General features: G+C 39.6%; 1 protein-coding gene across 5 annotated transcripts in view; it reads left to right on the forward strand.

Moving 5' to 3' along the window:
* The window catches only part of Rb1 (RB transcriptional corepressor 1), a 193,152-nt gene that overhangs the window by 38,151 nt on the left and 135,832 nt on the right, over positions 1-19,169 (forward strand). For 4 of the 5 annotated variants that reach the window (XR_010041829.1, XM_063232780.1, XM_063232781.1 and 1 more), the window contains exon 1: positions 16,465-16,731. The exons of the other annotated variant lie outside the window; for it this stretch is intronic. Coding sequence is in view for 3 of the 4 variants with exons in the window: in XM_063232780.1 (XP_063088850.1) it covers positions 16,616-16,731 (116 nt within the window). In the remaining variant the exon portion in view is untranslated. Of the gene's footprint in view, positions 1-16,464; positions 16,732-19,169 lie in introns of those variants that run through there. 5 annotated transcript variants of the gene reach the window in all.

Below are 19,169 nucleotides of genomic sequence, written 5' to 3' on the forward strand. Positions count from 1 at the left end.
GCGGGATGAAGGATCTGTGCCAAAAAAAAAAGTGGACAAAGAAGTCCACTCATACTTTGTATGAGTATCTTATGCTCATACAAAGTGAACTTCCAGCCAAAATTAATCAAAAGAAGCAAAGAAGATCACTACATAGTGGTTAAGGGAACAATCCAACACGAAGATAAAACAATTATTACTATATATGCCCCCCAAAATAGCACACCCAACTTCATAAAACAAGTTCTACTGGACATAAAAGATCAGATAAATACAAACACAATTATAGAGCCAGATAACAATACCCCACAATCATAAAGAGGTAGATCACCTACACAAACAACAACAAATCAGAGTATAATAAAACCTTCAAACAAAAGGATTTAATAGACATCCACAGAGTGTTCCACTCAACAACAGAACACTCATTCTTACCAGCACGTGCAGTGTTTTCCAAAATAGACCACACACTAGCCAATAGAGAAAGTGTAAGTAAATGTAAAAGAATTGAAATTATACTCTGCATATTACCAAATCACAGTGCAATGAAACTAGGAATCATTGGCAAAAGAAAACAGCAATTATTCAAATATATGGAAACTAAACAGTACATGCACATAAACAATGGGTTATAAAAAGTTAAGGAAGAATCAACACAGTATCTAGAACTAAACAATAATGCCATTACAACATACCAGAATTCATGGGACACAATGAAAGCAGTCTTAAGAGAGAAGTTTATAGCTGTAAATGATCACACCACAAAAATGGAGCCCAAATAAACAGCCTAATGGTGTACCTCAAGGTCCTAGAAAAACAGGAACCATCCTAACCCAAAGCTAGTACAAAGGCAATTATAAAAATCAGAGCAGAAATCAGTGAAATAAATACAACAAAGTAATTAACTGAAGAGTTGGTTCTTCAAAACAATAAACAAAATAGACAAACTTTAGACAGTTTACCAAAAAAAATGAGGAAAGACCTAAATCTATGTAATTAGAAATTAAAAGGTGAACTCACAATGGACAGTGCCAAAATAAAAGATGATGAATAACTACTTTGCAAACCTATATACCAATAAGTTGTAGAATTCCAAAGAAATACATTTCTAGATATATATGAATTGTCAAGACCAAGAAGATTTAAAACTTCTGCATAGTTCAATAATAGGCATAAAATTGAAGTGGTAATAAAAACATACTAACAAAGAAGGATCCAGATTAGAATGGATTCAGTAGTTAATTCTAAAAATCTCAAGGAAGAGCTCCTCAAGAATTTTAATGAAATTGTAAGAAATGAGTACTCCCAAAGTCATTCCTGGAAGCTCCATTATGCTAATTGCAAAGCCAGACAAGGACCCAACCAAAAAAAGAGACCCATAGACAAAACTTCTTAATGAATATAGATTCAAAATTATCCAACCAGATATTGGCAAAAAGTGATGCAATTAATCATCAAAAAAATCATGTATTATGACCAAATAGCCTTCACCACAAGGATGCAAGGATGGTTAAACATATGCAACTCAATAAATATAATACATCACATAAACAGAGGCAAGGGCAAAAACTACACGATCATATCAATAGATACAGAAAGAGCTTTGACAAACTTCAACAATCTTTCATGATAATAACACAAAAGAAACTATATATAGAAGATCTGGTAAAAGCCATTTAGTAACCTACTTCCAACATCATATTAAATCATATTAAATGTGAGAAAACAAAAATTTTCTTATAAAATCAGAACAAGAGACAGATGTCCACTTCTGTTTATAGTACTCAAAACCTTAGCAAGAGGAATTCGGCAATAAAAAGAAATAAAAGGGATATTTATATGAAAAGAAGTAAAATGATCATAATTTGCAGTGATCTTCTATGTAGACATTATAAGATTCTCCAAAAATCCACCAAGAGATTCTTATCGTGAATAACCAAATTTGATAATATAGCAGGATATAATATTAACGCAAAAATTAATAGTATTCCATTGAGAAGAAATGCTCCACATCACTGCCATTAGAGAAATGCAAATTAAAATAACACTGAGATTCCATCTTACCCCATAAAGAATGAGCATCATCAAATAATAACACATGCTGGTGAGGCTGTGGGGAAAAAAGGAAGGTTTCCACAATGTTCACGGCAATGTGAATTAATAGAACCATAATGGAAATCAGTGTACAGATTCCTCAAACTGAAACTAGAAATTTCATTTGACTCAGCTATTCCCCTTCTAGGTGTTTTCCCAAAACAGTCAAAATTGCATTAAAGTAATACTTAGATACTCATGTTTATAGCAGTACAGTTAATAATACCTAAATCTTGGAAGCAGCCTGTATGTCCATCAACAGATGAACGGATAAAGAAAATGTGGTATTTACACCTGATGAAGTACTACCTTGCCATAAAGATAGATAAATTCAGTCATTTGTAGGAAAATGGATACACCTTGAAACTATAATGCTAAGTGCAAAACATTAGACACACAAGCCTAAACATTGCATGCTTTCTCCAATATGAGAACCCCAAATTTCAAATAAATAACAAAATGAAAGATAATAGGCAATAGGAGGATAGATCTTTCTCAATTGGGAAGGAGATCAGGAGGCAGGGGTGGGGGAGAAAGGCGATTGAAAAAAAGAATTGGGATGTGTTATGTATGTGTACCAACTCTATACAAAGAATATAAACATTTACTGCAAACACACTAATAAAAAATTAAATATGCAAAAAAGTAAATAAACTGTCTTCATAATTAAAGAACTGGGCTCTGAATTCATAAATTTCTTTGATATATAAATTATTTTTATTTTAAGTTTATTTTTTTATCGGTATCAGGAATCGAACTCACGACCGCCTGCTTGCAAGGCAGGTGCTTATGCCAAAATTATTTTAGTGGAAGGTAAATGTTCAAAATGTTTCAGCAAATCCATAATTATTTATGTTTTATATGTATGTACCTTGTCATTTAAGCTTCATGTCTTTATTGCTTCATTAAGTACCACATAATTCTAGTACTTCACTATGAGTTATGGTTATGAACTCAGCTTAATAGGGGCTACATTTCTGAGTAAAATTAATACAAACCCTTAGGTTTTAGTTCCTTGTAATTCCTTCTATGATTATTTAATTTGATATTATTAATACAGTATACAGTATATGTATGTCCTTTATTTATAAGACAGTGAGGCTTGTTTCACCATCTATAATATAGGGTTTAATATAAATGACATAAATTTACTTCTTTATCTCTAAATTAAAAAAATAAAACTACCGTAAAAATAAGAAGTAAATAAATATTTTGTGTGTGTTTTTTAGACAGGGTCTCGCTATGCAATTGAAGCTGACCTTGAGCTCACTTTGTAGCCCAGGCTGGTCTTTTTTTTCTTTTTTTTTTTTGTCTTTTTTTCCTTTTTATCGGTACTGGGGATCGAACTCACAACTGCCTGTTTGCAAGGCAGGTGCTCATGCCGCTGAGCTAAATCCCCAGTCCCCCAAGCTAGTCTTGAACTTGCAATGATCCTGTTGCCTCAGCCTCTGAAGTGCTGGGATTACAGGTGTGTGCCATCATGCCTGGATAAATATTTATATCTTAATAGTATTTTTACTCAGTTTTGAGTTGCAGGAAACAAACTACACATTACAATTTCACTCATCATAATGTGGTCCTACTGCACGTGGGAAGAACACAGCTGTGCCACTTGCAATTCACAAGCTGGAGAACAACTCAGAGGCTCTACACTCTGTTGAATGAGAAGTGTCCAGTGATCACATGCTTGGATACTGGTGACATATCAAGTGACTTTAAATATCTTCACGCACTTACTTAGCTTGTATACTTAATTCCTTGTGGACTAAACACAAGCAGTTTGCAGATAGCCCTGGTGCAAGGAGCACACTTAGCATAGCATTGCTCTAGGGAATACTTGCATTAGAGAGCTTGGCAGGAAAAGAGTTAGAGAAGGACTTTATAAAGTCAGGGAAGGAAGGAGACCACAGATTTGTGGACGTCTAGGAAATTTTAAGGAAGAAATGATTAACTATGTTGATTGCAGAAAAGAGGACCAAAACATAAATCATCAAATTGATAGTAGGACATTAACGACTTTGGAAAGTTATTTCAGTAGTGTTCTAGTGGTGGCACTGAAGAGAGCCAGACCTGAGTGAGCTGAGGAATGGGGTAGTAGTGCAAACCAATGAGGATTGCCCCGTCAAGAAACAAGGCCCAAAAGAAATAAAAATGGTGTGGCTGTTTCAAGGTGCAAACTCATGGAAGGAATATTTGTTAGGCTAGGAAAGATTTTTAAAAACTGTCTATCAGTGAATGGCTGTAATCCCAGCACTCTGGGAGCCTGAGACAGAAGGCTTACAAATGTGAGCCAGCCTGGGTGACTTAATGACTTAGTGAGATTCTGTTTCAAATAAAAAATAAAAACAGGGTTGGAACTGTAGGTTAGTGCAAAGGTCCTGGGTTCAGTCTCTAGCATTGAAAAAAAATCAAGCTGAAGAGAGTTCCCTTTCTTTGGTATTACCCCAGAAAGCTACAGTGGGGGATTTAAGAACTTTTTATTTTTTTATTTTAAAGAGAATAAAACAAAACAAAACAGAACAGAACAAAGCAGATCAGAACAAAACAAGGCAAGCAACACAGGATTTCAAACAAGACAAAAGGAAATCACTAGTGGCTACCATAATGTCTCTTGTTTTCTTTGAAATAGTTGTCCATAACTTCACACACAATGAATTCAAATGAAACAAAATAGTATAAAACTGATCAAAACAAAAGAAAGCATTACGGGCCTTCAAAACCAGACATTAGGAAAATTGACAATGGCTACCACAATGTCTCTTGTTCTCAAAACAGCTGTCTATAACCTTCACTTATATTGAAATCAAATAACAGAAAACAGAATAAAAGCATTATTTGACTTCAAAATAAGATGACAGGAAATCGGAAATGACTACCACAATGTCTCATTTTCTTCAAAGTGGCTGTTGATACAATCACACACAATAAAATCAATTCTTGTAGATTTTTTAGGAGAAGATCTAGGCACAAATAAGCCTATAGATGTACATCTAACCTTCTGGGTTAGAGGGGAAAGAAAAAAAAAACCCCAGGAAACAAAAGAGACAACAATAATGAAGAGCCCCAAACAATTACAATATAGGCTTCTAAAAAAGGTGGTAGGAACATAACTAAGGTTGTTATTTTGTATAGTTATCTTCAAAAGAGTTATTCAGATTAACAGATATAAACATGCAAGATTGATCTGCCCCTACAAATGTTAGCTACTTTGTTCCAAGAACTAACAGAATTAGAAGTATAATCGTTTTAGCTATTTAAGTGTATATATACAAATTTATATCATTTTTCCCTCCTTCTTTTTCCTGTTCCGAGTTATTTTTTCTGCTTTGAGCAATTTCTTATCCTTTCATAATATTTACTCAGGATTTTGTATCTTATTTACTCTTTCAGTTTCTTATACCAGGGAGGCAATATGCTATTTACACATGCGAGTTTAATTTATTTCACTGATGAGTATGGTCTCAAGTTGCATCCATTTACCTATAAAAGCATTAATGTTATCCTTATTTTTAGCTGAGTAGTACTCCATTGGATAAAAATACCACATCTTTTTTATCCATTTCTCAGTTGATGGGCATTTGGGTTGTTTCCAAGATTTGGCTATTATAAATTGTGTTGCTATAAACATGGATGCACATATATCACTGTGGTATGATATTTTCAGTTCTTCTGGGAATATGCCCAGAGGTAAAATAGCTGATCAAATGCGACCTCCAATCCCAGCTTTGTGAGGAATCTCCATACCAGTTGGTTGCACCAGTCTATACTCCCACCAACAGTGCAGGAGAGTTCCTTTTTCCCCACAGCCTGTCCAGTATTGGTTACTGGTGGTTTTCTTGATCTTGGCCATTCTTTCAGGAGTGGGATGGAATCTCAGTGTGGTTTTAATTTGCATTTTTCTAATGACCAATGACGCTGAACATTTTTTCATTATTTATTTGCCATTTGTATTTCTTCAGCCAAAAAGTGTGTATTTATCTCAGATGCCCATGGATTGGGTATTTGAATTTCAGGGCTCTGACTTTTTAAATTCTTTATATGGTCTAGACAGAAGTCCTTTGTGTGAGGGACAGTTGACTAAGATTTTTTTCAAAATTCACATGTTTTCTTTTTCACTCTGGCGATTTCTTTTGACATGCGAAAACATTTTAATAAGACAAGATCCCAGTTGTTGATCCTGGGAAGTATTTCCTGTGCAGTGTGATTTTTGTTCATGAAGTCTCTGCACCCCCCACCCCCCGCCCTGTGTCTTCCAGATTTCTACCTCCTTTGTCTTCCAGCAGATTTAGTGTTTCTGTTTTAATATTTAGATATTTGATCCATTTTGACTTTATTTTAATACACAGTGAAAGGCATGGGTCTAGTCTTAGGTTTTGGCATATGGGAAGCCAGTTTCTCCAGCACCACTTATTAAGGAGGTTATCTTTCCAGTGAACCTCTTGGCCCCTTTGTCAAAGATAAGGTTGCCGAGTGTGTTTGTAGTTCTGGCTGTATCTTCTAATCTATTCTATTGATCTTCAGGTCTGTTTGCATTCCAGTACCGTGCTGATTTTATCACAGTAGCTTTGTAGTAAAACTTTAAGTCAGACAGTGTGATGCCTCTTGTCTTATATGTTGCTCAGAACTGCCTTTGCTATTCTAGGTCTCTTCTGGTTTTAGATGAATTTTAGGATTGATTTCTCTAGATCTATGAGGTATGTAGATGGTATTTTCATTGGGATTGCATTGAATCTGTACAATAATTTTGGGAGAATGGCCATTTTTGCAATGTTTGTTCTTCCTATCCATGAACAAGGAATGTTTTTCCACTTTCTGAGAGCTTCTTTGATTTCTTTTTTCAGAGTACTGTAATTTTCACGGAATAGATCTGTTATTGAGGGTGCAGTTGTGAAGGGTGTGGTTTCTCTTATTTCTCTCTGAGTTTGTTTGTGTATGGGAACGCTGTTGATTTTTGAGTGTTGACTTTGTATCCAGCTATATTACTGTATTTGGTTATTACGTCTAGGAGTTTTGGGGGTCTTCTATGTAGAGTACCATGTTATTTGCAAATAATGATAATGTACCTTCTTCCTTTCCTGTTCTTATTTCTTTTATTTCTCTCTCTTGCCTAATTGCTCTGGCTAATGTTTACAGCACCATTTTGAATAAGAGTGGTGATAATGGACATCCCTGTCTTGTTCCTGATTTTAAAGTGTAAGCTTTCAGGTTTTAACCGTTTAATATGATGGTGGCTATTGATTTGTCATAGATGGCTTTTATCAGATTGAGATAGACACCATCTTTTCCAATTTTCTGTAGGATTCTTTTCATGAGTGAGTGTTGGACTTTTTCAAAAGTTTTTTCTGCATCTATTGAAATGATCGTGTGATTCTTATCTTTGACTCTACTGATATGGTGAATTACATTTATTGATTTGCTTATGTTTATCCAGCCCTGCAAGCTATATCCCTGCATCCCTGCAAGTGGGATGAACTCCACTTGGTTGTAGTGTATAATCTTCTGGATAACTTGCCGCATTCTATTTGCCAGTATTTTATTGAGGATTTTTGCCTCTATATTCATTGGGCAGATTGGCCTGTAGTTCTCTTTTTTGGTTGGTCATTCTCTGTTTTGGTATTACAGTAATACTTGCTTCCAGGAATGAATTAGGGAAAACTGCTTCACTTTCAGTTTCACTGAAGAATCTGAGGAGTGCTGGCAATAAGTCTTCCTTGAATTTCTTGTAGAATTCAGCTATGAATCCATTAAGACCTGGGCTTTTCTTTCATTGGTAAGGTTCTCATTACATTTTCAATTTCATAAACTGAAATTGGGTTATTCAGCAGTTTTACATCTTCTTGATCCACCTTTGATAATTCATATATTTCTAGGAATCTGTCCATTTTTCTCTGTTATCAATCCTATGAGAGTGAAAGTTTCTGAAGTAAGTATTAATGATCTTCTGTATTTCCACAGGGTCTGTAGTGATTTTGCGTGTTTAATTTCTTATTTCTTGAATTTGAGTTTTTTCTTTCTTTGATTAAATAAGGTTGGCTAGGAGCTTATCAATTTTATTTATTCTTTCAAACAACCAACTCTTTGATTCTTTAATTCTTTGTATTTATTGTTTTCTTAGTCTCTTGCATTGATTTCTGCTCTGATCTTTATAATTTCCTCTATTCTTTTGGCTTTGGGCTTGACTTGCTTTTCTTTTAGATATCTGAGGTGTAGCATCAGGTTGTTTAATTGTGTTTGTTCTGTTTTCCTGATGTGGGAATTCATTGCAATGAATTTCCCTCTGAGGACTGATTTCATTGCATGCCACAGGTTCTGGTAAGTTGTATATGTTTTTGTTTGTTTGTTTGCTTGCTTTCCGGTATCATTTAATTTCTTTAATTTCCTCTGTGACCCATTGATTGTTCAGGAGTATATTATTAATTTCCATGTTTTTATGGAGTTTTTACAGTTTCTTTTGTCATTAATTTCTACTTTCATGGCACTATGATCAGATAATATGCATGGAATAATTTTGATTCTTTTACATTTACCTAAGTATGTTCTGTGTGCTAATATATGGTCTATTTTAGAGAATGTCCTACGTGAAGCTGAGAAGAATGTATATTCCGTGGAATATTCTGTACACGTCTTAAGTCCATTTGTTCACAAGTTTGACTCAGTTCTGTTAATTCTTTGCTGATTTTCTGTCTAGTTGATCTGTCTCTTTGTATTAATGGGGTGTTAATTTCCACCTTTATAATTGTGTTATTGCTTATTTGATGTTTCATTTTTGTTTATACTTGTTTTGAATAGCTGGGTGCTCCTGAATTTGATGCATATATATATGGGATTGTTATCTCTTCCTCTTGAAGTTTTACCCTACCTAGTATGTAGTGACTTTCTTTATTTCTTCTGATCAATCTTGGTTTGAAGTTCAGGTTGTCCACAAGTAGAATAGCTACCCATGCTTTTGGGGTGTGGCTCCTGTTGCATGAAATATTGTTTTCCAACCTTTGACTTTCAGCCTATAAATTTCCTTTTGGGTTAGATGGATTTCTTGTATACTACATATGGTTTAATGTTGTTTCTTGATCCATTCTGCCAGTCTGTTTTTTTAAAGTGTGAATTGTGGCCATTTACATTAATGGTTATAACTGATACATATTGGCTCGTTTTTGTCATGTCTTTCTGCTGCTGGTTCTTTACCTATCCCTTTTGTTTAATTGTTTGCCTTGCTTAGTGGTTTTTTTCTGTTGGGGTTTTGGAGTCATAGTTATTTTTATGTCTATCTAGACTATCTTTCAGTATTCTTTGCAGGGTTGGTTTTGTAGTAATGAAGTTTCTTAGCTGTTGTTTGTCATGGAAGTATCTTATTTCTCCATCAGTTTTGAAGGATAGTTTTGCAGGGTTCATCAATCTGGGTTGGAAGTCATTTTCCTTTAAGTGAAATACTTCACTCCATGCTCTTCTTAACTTCATTGTTTGTATTGAGAAGTCTGCTGCAATTCTGATGGGCTTTCCTTTACAGGTAATCTGTCTCTTTTCTCCAACAGCTTTTAATATTCTGTTCTTCTGTTGAATTCTGAGATGCTGATTATTATGTCTGGGTGTAGATTTATTTTGGTTATGGCTAATTGGAGTTCTATATGTTTCACTTATCTGTTCATGCTTTCCTTTCCCATGCTTGGAAAATTTTCAGCTATTACTTCTGTAAATAGTCTTTTGATATCATTTGTGTTGTCACTTTTTCATTAACATTTATCAATTTTATATTGTTTCTCTTTGAATCATCTTGCAACTATTGAATTATTTTCTGATTCCTTGTTAGTTTTAAAAGATCTTTCCTTTCTTGTTCAGTAGCTGCAATCTTGTCTTTGAGGTCTAAAAGTTTATCACCACTTTCATTAAGGTGTTTTTGAGAGCTTTTGATGGGATTTTTGATTTCCTGGATATCTCTTTGAATCTGTTTCATGCATTCTATTGCTTTCTTATATTGTTCATTCAAGGTTTCCATCTTTTTGCAGTGCTCCTCAATTTTTTAAACTGTCTGCTTTAACTGTGTTCAGCATTTCTTTTATTACGTTTATCATTTCTTCTTTTACCTGGGAGATTATTTCTGATCTGAGTTCCTTTATAGCTTCATGGAGTTGTTTGTTTACTTCAGTGGCTATTGTTTCAGAAGTTTCAGGCATATGACTTACATTTTCTTCTATGTCCGTGTTTCCTCGGCTTGTTTGGGATGGGGCCGGAGGTTTGAGATTGCATTTTGCACCTTCATTTTGTCATTTCCTGTATTCCCCTGGGGGAAGCCAAAGGTAAAGGCTCAGTTGTTTCCTGGTTTGAGGATATCTGTTAGTACTGCAGGGAGTTTCCCTAGTTGAGTGGGTCTTTAGGCAGGCCTTATCAGGTCCCTAGTGGCACTCAAAGGCTTCTCAAATGGGGGGAGTATGCTAAGTGGACCTTCAGCACACCCCACATGGCACTCCGAAGCTCCCCGTTTGCTTGAGGTGACTACATGCACCGGTACCAGGTTCTGATTGGCATACCAAGGCTGAAGAGCTAGATGGAGCACATCGTGCAGGACTTTAGTACACTGTGGTGGCCACACAGTGCACCAAAGTTTCCCAGCTGTTTGGGGAAGCTGAGTGGGGTCCTACTGGGTGTCAAGCAAGGTGTTGAGGTTGCATGGCTAGGTGGAGTGCACTGTGCAGGACTTTGGCTGACTCCACCCAGCACAGGAAGTTCCCCTGCCTCTTGGGTCACTGGTTTGGGGGGAGCCAGGACCAGAGCAACCTACCAAAGGCCCTGGCTGTTTAGAGGCACTGGGTGGGGCCCTATCAGCTTCCAAGCGAGGTGCTGAGCTTGCATGGCTAGGTGAGGTTTGCTGTGTAGGCCTTTGGCTCACACCACTCAGCACAGGCCAGAATTTAAGAATTACTAACTCAGCACAGGCAAGAATTTAAGAATTACTTGCTCCTGGTTTATGCAGAAGGAAAATATATTTTAAATGCACTAGAGAATATAGTTAAATTAAGTCATGTAAAAGATACATATCATTTTATAAATTAAGAAGTCTCTCTTTGATTTATGATTATTGTTGGTTAGTTCACATATTAATGAAATAGGTTTAATAAAGCAAATCATACCTAAATGTGAAGAGTTTACTTCAGTTCCCAGAATGTGCCTTGGCTCTGTGCCCTTGCTATTTCCAATGAGCATTCACCTGTGCCCAACATTATGCTAGGTACTGAGGCTACAACTATGCCTAAGATTTAGACTCTATTCAAAAGAGGCTCACGGGGGAAATATTAGTCATTGTTATGGTTTATATTTAGTGTCCCCCAAAAGCCTCATGTATTCATTAGTGGACTTTTCAAAGGTGACTAGATTATGGGGCATTGTAGCTGACTTGTTAGGAGGCAGTGTCTGATAGGAAGAAGCTTGCAGTATGACCTCGAATAGTACAGTCCCACTTTTGCCTTTATTCTCTCTGCTCCTGCTTACCATGCCATGAGAAATCCTCTGCTGCTGTGCCCATCTGCCATCCTGTCCAGCCTTGGAGGTAGTAGAGTATGAACTGCAACCTCTACAGACTGTGATCCAAAATAAACCTCTCTTTCCTTAAATTGTGGGTTTCTGATATTGTGTCTCAGTGACAAGAAAAGCAACTTAGGCAGATTTTGGTACCAAAGAGATGTGATCATTGCTCTCACGCTATTTGACTATGTGATTCAGAAGCCTTCGGAAATGGCTTATGTGAGGAGTTGGAAAGATTTGTTAACACGGGATAGAAAAGCTCTAGTGTGCTACAAGCTGAGCTTGATGGGAGATTCTGCTCAGATCTCAGAAGACCAGAATGCTGATTTTAAAAAATCAGGTGGAAAAGATCAGACTTAGGTGATTTAAATTAAGAACAAGGCTCCATTGGCAGTTTGCCTCCAGGCAATGTGTGTTACGATCTGGCAGAGCAATGTGTCCACAATTTGCTTATAACTTGAGACCTTGGAAGAGACTGAGATTAAGGAGGTGAACTAATTAATCTGGCAAAAGAAATTTCAAGGCAGCCTAATGTTTAGGCTGTAGCATATATACCACTTCTTCCTTTTAGCCAAGTTTATATGAAAATTAGGAGCAAACAACTCAGGAGCAAAAAGTTTTCTGTTTCTCCAGGAATGAAAGGCCAGTGAAGTTTCAGCACAAGAAATCTTGGTTGAGGAATGAATAGGGCATGGAGGAATCAGCAAAACCCCTCCCTTTGCAGGGTCAAAGTAGCAAAAATGAAAGGCATTGGTTAGAGAAGAAAGCCCCAGGACACCTGCTTCAGGATAAGAATTGCTGCCTATGGAATCTATTCTCTGAGATTTGATTCGAAATTCCTAGTCATTCAGGCACTCACAAGCCTCTGCAGTCAATGCACAAAACCCGTCACTCCAGAAAGTGGCAGATCTTGGTGCCATCCACTTGGTGCTGGTTATGGGCTCAAGGAAGAGTTCTGGGCTTAGGGCAGTTTCCACCCAGATTTCAGAAGGAGGTCTGGGAGATGTAGTGTGGCCCTGCAGTGCCTAAAGCTGTGAGAATGAAGCCAGAAGTATAGTAGAGAACCCAGGAAGTTGGAGAAGCCAGAAATATGGAATGTCTGAAGAAAGTCAGCTCAAGAGAGAGCCATGAGGGCTATAACCTTGGGCAATGCCATAGGGTCAGGGCCACACAAGTCCTTTGAGATCACATCTCACAACTTGCCCCAGGTGCTGGACATAGAAATACAAGGCCTAACGTTTGTCCTGATGGCTTTTGGTCTTGCTTTGGTTCAGTTTCTTCCTATCTCCTTGGTCCTCTCAATTGGAATGGGAATATTTGTCCTGTGCCTTTGTATATCTGCAATGCTTAACTTTCTTCTGCATTTTCACAGGGGATCACAACTAAGAGTTGGCTTTGTGTCTCAGAGGAGACTCTGGACTTGGATTTGTACTGTCAAGATTTTAGTGACTCTTAGACATGGATGAAATGCATTTTGTATAAAGAGATGCACATGAGTCTTTTGGTGGACAGAGGTGGAATACCAGTTTATATTTAGATGTCCCCAAAAGGCCTCATGTGTTCATTGGTGGGTTTTTCAAAGGTGACCAGATTATGAGGGCATTAAAACTGACTTACTGTTAGAAAGTGGGGCGTGGCAGGAAGAGATGGTTCACCAGGTGTGTGACCTGAAAAGGTATATCTATCTTCTATACTTCTTCCCTCATTCTCTGTTGCTTACCATCCCTTGAGCAGTCCTCTTCCACCATCCCTGTCTGCCACATCATCCTTTCTTGGAGATGTCAAACTATGGGTTGAAATCTCTGTAGACTGGTAATCAAAATCCTTCTATAAACTGTGTGTATCATCTTTTAGATAGCTTCTCGAAAGAATTAAATACATCATACCACAGTGATGTACATCTATCTATGTTCATAGCAGCACAACGCAAAATATCAAAATCTTGGAAGCAGCCTATATGTCCATCAATAGAGGAATGGGTAAAGAAAGTGGTATTTGCACACCATAAAGAAAGATAAACTTGAATCATTTGTAGAAAAATAGAAGCACTTTGAGACAATAATGTTAAGTGAAATAAATCAGACATATAGCTTAAATACTGGATGGGTTTTCTTCTGAGAAACCTGGTACTGTAAACCCGAATAATAAGTTCAGTCATCCAAGTATTGTAGTCCTCGTTCTAGTTTTCCTCAGAATCCAAAAGATTATATTTGTAATCCCATTGAGACATCATTGGAATCCCAGCAAGTTAATTCCAACCTACTACCACCAATGCAACCCACAGCGAGAGTAAAAACACCAAGACATGTTCCAAGTTAAGGGCAGCCAAGGGGTCCTAAATCCAATCCCCATAAGGACAGGTGGACAAAGGCCTTGATCCTAGGCCTCTCCCAGCACTTATTATCTTGTGAAGAAGCGGGGTGGCTCAGGGATGAGGGACAGTGAGGGGGGGGTGGATTACATAACTTGAGCGGGCTAGCCAGGTGCAAGACTGGCATGTCTGTAAGTTGCAGAGATAAAGATATGCAGAAGAATCAATTTACATAATCCAATTAAGGTAGTGGAATTGTTTTGGGGGGCTATTGCTTAGGTTTTTGATATGTAAACTCTTGTGCACTGGGGACTCATAGCTTCTTATCTTGAGGCTGTACCCAGCTGACATTCCTGGAGCTATTTGTTCCAACAACTCTCATGCTCATATCCTGTACATATCTGTATTATATGGAGAACACTATTCGAGGAAACAGGACTGTCTCTTGGCTAGAGATTGCGTATTAGTACCTCAGCTAGCCTTGTTTGCAATGCTGAGAGCTAATTGAAGACAGAAGGAAATACCTTAGCCAACTTTTTACATATCAGCATAAGGAAATGAGTCTCCAAATAATCAAAGTCACAGTAATTTTTCAGGATTCAAAGGGAGTCACTGGAGTTGTCTCCCACAACTTGGTATATAAATAAAGTAAAACAAATAGAGGGAAGAATGTCATTGTAACTCAGCATGGATTTTTATAAGGACATAAGATACATCAATCTGATGCTGGTAAAAGAGGGATGGAAAAGGGGAAAAACAAGAATTGACATGTGTTATGTACTAATTCCTCATAATGATTCTAATCATTATGTACTGCAAACATCTAATAAATATAAAAAATTATAAAAATTAAAAGTGTCATGTGTTGTGTCTTATTGACCAGAAAAAAGACTAAAGATAGTCATAATGCTTTCAGTTCAAAATAGCTAAAAAAACAGCAGCCCAAGTAAGCTTAGGGATTGTCAAATCAGAAACTCTGATAGGTAACTAAGGACATAGATTCTTTCCACATTTGTACTGTGCTAGTCCTAGTATTTCTGAGTTATCCATACATTGGCTTGCCTCAGGTTACAATGGCTGCAGCAATTGGCCCATGTCACATTCTCATAGTAACAGTTATGGGGTAAAACTGAGCCATCCCTGTAGCTCACTTTACCAGGCTCCCAAACAACTGTTCTCCATCTTCCAAAGATAAAAACTGCACCTTGAGCGCTTGTGAAAATTCAGGACACGGTGAATGAAACTATCATTTTAATCACATTATTTCTCCAGGGCTGGACCTGGACCAGAACCCTACCTCCTGCAAAGAATTGGTCCCCCAAGTAGAGGGTTTCTGAGGTTAGGCAGGACTGGTTGTTGAGTAGATGATTGCTTGCCAAGCTTTCATACATCGTGGCATATGTCTTGGAAGACAGAGAAAAACATAATCTGTATACAGTTTACTGTATTAAACCCACACTTGAAGGAGTTGCTTCAGTCCTTGCTCAGCTGTTCTAGATAATAACATTTATATCAGGACATTAACTGTATTTTATTTATAGCACTTCAATTAACAGGGTCTGTCAAAGATGGAAAATCATGTACTTAAATGAGACATCTATTAATATTAATACCAACAGACAGAAGAGAAAAAATTTTTAAGCTACTGTTTGATTCTGGTTGTTTCAGTAAGGTCTTTTCTGCTGTCTTTATGTTTTTGCATTTTAATGTCATCGGTAAGTGGAGTCATATACATGGGTCCAAGTGTTCTGCCAAGTACCTCTTTTGTGATATAGGGCACATTAACTCCTCTGAGACTCTTTCCTAAGGTGTGTCACACAATGCTAGTATTACCCATTTTGATGGGGTGTTCCTGAGGGTTTAAATAAAATTCTGTAAAGCAGTTAATGCTGGGCTGGAATATACCGTTTTAAGCCTGCCTGCCAGCCAAAGTTCTTCTCCAGTGCCACCATTCTTCTGACCTCTTTTGGACACTGAGATGGTGCTTTCCTGTTTTTACACCACCAGTCCTTATTATTCTATAATCTGTTTATTGCCCATAGCTCCTTTTTCCTAACCCGGGATCTCCGAATGGCCAGCAACCGTCCTACGCTTGGTAACTGCTGACGATCGGCAGAGGTCGGCCCGCTCAGCGTCCCACGTTTGTTTTTGTTTTGGCCGACAGTGCTTATCGGATTGGGCTGCAGCAGCCGGAGACAGGGGCGCGGCCCGAGGGAGGGGCGTGCCCACCCGGGGTGCACTCCCCAGATATGCCCCGAGGAGCCCCGCGTCGGGGCGGAGATGGGGGACCCGGCGGTCACCCCCCCCTCCCGGCTGCCCGTAAAGCTGCTCTCGGGCGCGCGGGCCTCGAGGGCGCGCCCGGGTGAAGCGCGCGCAAGCCGCAGCGCTCGCTTCCGGGGCGGCCTTCCCGCCCAGCCCGCGCGCCCGCGCCCCGCGCCCCGGCCGGCGCCCCGCAGACCTCGCCCGGGTCCCCCCAGGTGCCGGCGAGGCCGGGAGCCTCGCGGACGTGACGCCGCGGGCGGAAGTGACGTTTTCCCGCGGTTGCCGCGGCGCTCGGTTGCCGGCGGGGGAGGGCGCGCCAGGCTTTCCTCAGGGGACGTCCACACGGCGTGAGTAACGGGAGCGAGGACGGGGCGTGCCCGACGTGCGCGCGCCGCCCTGCCGCCCGCCCGCCCGCCCGCGCTCTCCACAGCCCGCCGCGCCGGCCGCGAGCGCGTCATGCCGCCCAAGACCCCCCGGAGAGCGGCCGCCGTCGCGGCGGAGCCCCCGCCGCCGCCCCCTCCCGAGGAGCGCCCCGAGCGGGACGGCGGCCCCGAGGACTCGCCTCTGGCCAGGTGAGCGGGGGAGCGGCGGGCACCGCGGCCCGCCGGCGGGAAGGGCGCCCGAGGGTGCGGAGGCTGCCGGGTGCATCTTCTCCGCGCCGGTCCCGGGGCGGGCAGCTGCGGCGGGGTCCCCCTCGGCGGCGCGGCGTGGGCGGGACCGTGTCGGGGCTGTGCGCCCGCGAGCGGGGCGAGGGCATGCTCGGAGGGGGCTCGGCCCGGGCTTGACAGGTGCCGGGCGGGTGGGGCTCGGGTTCCTGAGCGAAGTGACAGGTGCAGGGTTTCCGCCAGCGAGACTGAGGCTCGGAGGCGTCTGGTCACTGCGAGCCCCTAGCGAACGCGCGCGCGCGCGCACACACACACACACACACACACACACACACACACTCAAACTCACACACACACATGCACACACGCACGAATACAAGAATGACTGTTGTAGAGTGTTTCTCCCGTGGAGATCTGGGGTACTCCCGGAGTCGTTGGACTTTTCTGTTTGGTCTCCTGCGATGCAACAGTTGGGAGTCTTCCTTTGGGCGCGCCCTGCACCCACATAGCTCAGCCCTGGGAGAGGCCTTGGGTGTGAAATGCAGGGTCCTAGTTGTCAATTGCCCGCAGGATACTCGGCTGAGGGGCTTTGTGAGGTTTCCTTGGAACAATGCTTTAAGGCTTTGGAGGCTTGAGGTCATCCGTGCTGATTGATAGAGCCTAACTTTTTAGGGAACTGGTGTACTGGCAAAAGTTTCATGAGACATTTGAGGCACAAGTACTTAGAAGTTTCTAAACTTCCCTTTTTCTCTCCGTTGGATAGAACTGTTTGCGTCTTCGTCGACCTCAGCATGCCTCATTAATTCTTCCATTTTTGCATTTGACGATGAGCCAGCAAGAATCCTGGTTTCTCCTCTTTTTGATTTTGCTTTTGGTTGGTATAAAGTGGTGTTCTTGTGCTCACAGGAACGTTTCCTCCCCGTTTATTAAATGAAACTTAAATTTGAACAAGACCTTGTGAATATAGTAGAACACAACAGGGAAGCATTTATTGTATTTCAAGAACTTATTTTTCTCTGTTGGGGTACTTTATGATTAAGCAACTAAAATTGAAGGAGTATAATTGCCATTATTGTCAACAGTGGTTTTGCTTTGAGACTACAGATCGTTGCAGGGAAATGAGACTTCTGCTCCTCACTACTTTTTCTCCCAATTTGGTCCGTCACCAAACCTTATTTCATCTTCATTGAATACTACCTTTCTTTCCAGTCTCCTTACTCTTTAACAGAATTCAGGGGAAATTGTGAGAGATTGGAATAAGATTTTAGAAATGGACTGTGCAAGGCTTTTTAAAATCCAGATATTTAAATGGACTGTTTTACAGGCCAGTTAAAATCATATTGGTTAGGAAAAACCTAGGTCTGGGGCATGTTTTAAGAAAAGATATAACTTTGACTTTTTATTAGGCTGTGATGTATTCAGTGTTTGAAATTTTCCCTTTAGAAAAAAGGGTAAATAGCTACTCTAACAAATTCTTTGTCATTCACTCAACTTTGGGAGCATTTTTGGTTACCATAGAGTAAGCAGAAATTTTGAAATTCTTGCCATCACCTAGAAAAGTAGGACCTTGTTTCTTTCATTTTTTTCTAAACACATTATTATATATATATCATTATACAATGGAATTATCAGAAACTCTTACGAGGCAAATGCATAAAGGTATAGTCTGTTTTTGTTTTTCTATACCCACAAAAATTTTCATTAGCATGGATCTCTGCCTTATTTGGTGAACATGTGCAAACATCAGAGTGCACTTCCACAACCGTAGATGGTCCAGGCCAATTACTTCATCTAGCTTCTTGCTGCTGTCAAAATGTGTGACGCTTCCACTAGCATAATACAACATACTGTTTTACAATAAACTTTCTTTTACAAAGTGAGAGTGAATTCTAAAGTATTAATGATGAAAGTATAGTATAGTAAATACATAAACCAGTAGCAATCACTTATTATTAAGTATTATGTGCTATAAATAATGGAATGTGCTATACTGGCAGCAGAGCAGGTTTTGTTTATGTTAGCATCACTAAAAACATGTGAGTAATGGCATTGTGCGAGGACATTATGTTAGCTAAGATGTCATTAGATGGTGGAATTTTTCTAGCTCCATTATAATCTTGTGGGACAACTGTTGTATACTGACTCTGTCATTGACTGAAATATGTGACACATGACTATAGTTAGCAAGAGTAAGACCACCGCCTGGCCACCTTGAAGCCAAGAAACTTGCTTATGGATAGATTCAGGGCTCTGTCCAATGGAACTTGCAGGGACACAGTCCATTTCTACTCTGAAACTTGAGATTTTATTTCTGTTGCTTTGTCTCTGGCCTGAGTGATATAGTTAGAAGGGAAACTGAGGGGAACAGCATGCTACACCTTCAATATTGAAATAATCAAGAACTG

The sequence above is a fragment of the Cavia porcellus genome, unplaced genomic scaffold (assembly GCF_034190915.1).
Source record: "Cavia porcellus strain 051 isolate PalLab524CR breed Dunkin Hartley unplaced genomic scaffold, mCavPor4.1 scaffold_21, whole genome shotgun sequence".
Classification (NCBI taxonomy): Eukaryota; Metazoa; Chordata; class Mammalia; order Rodentia; family Caviidae; genus Cavia; species Cavia porcellus.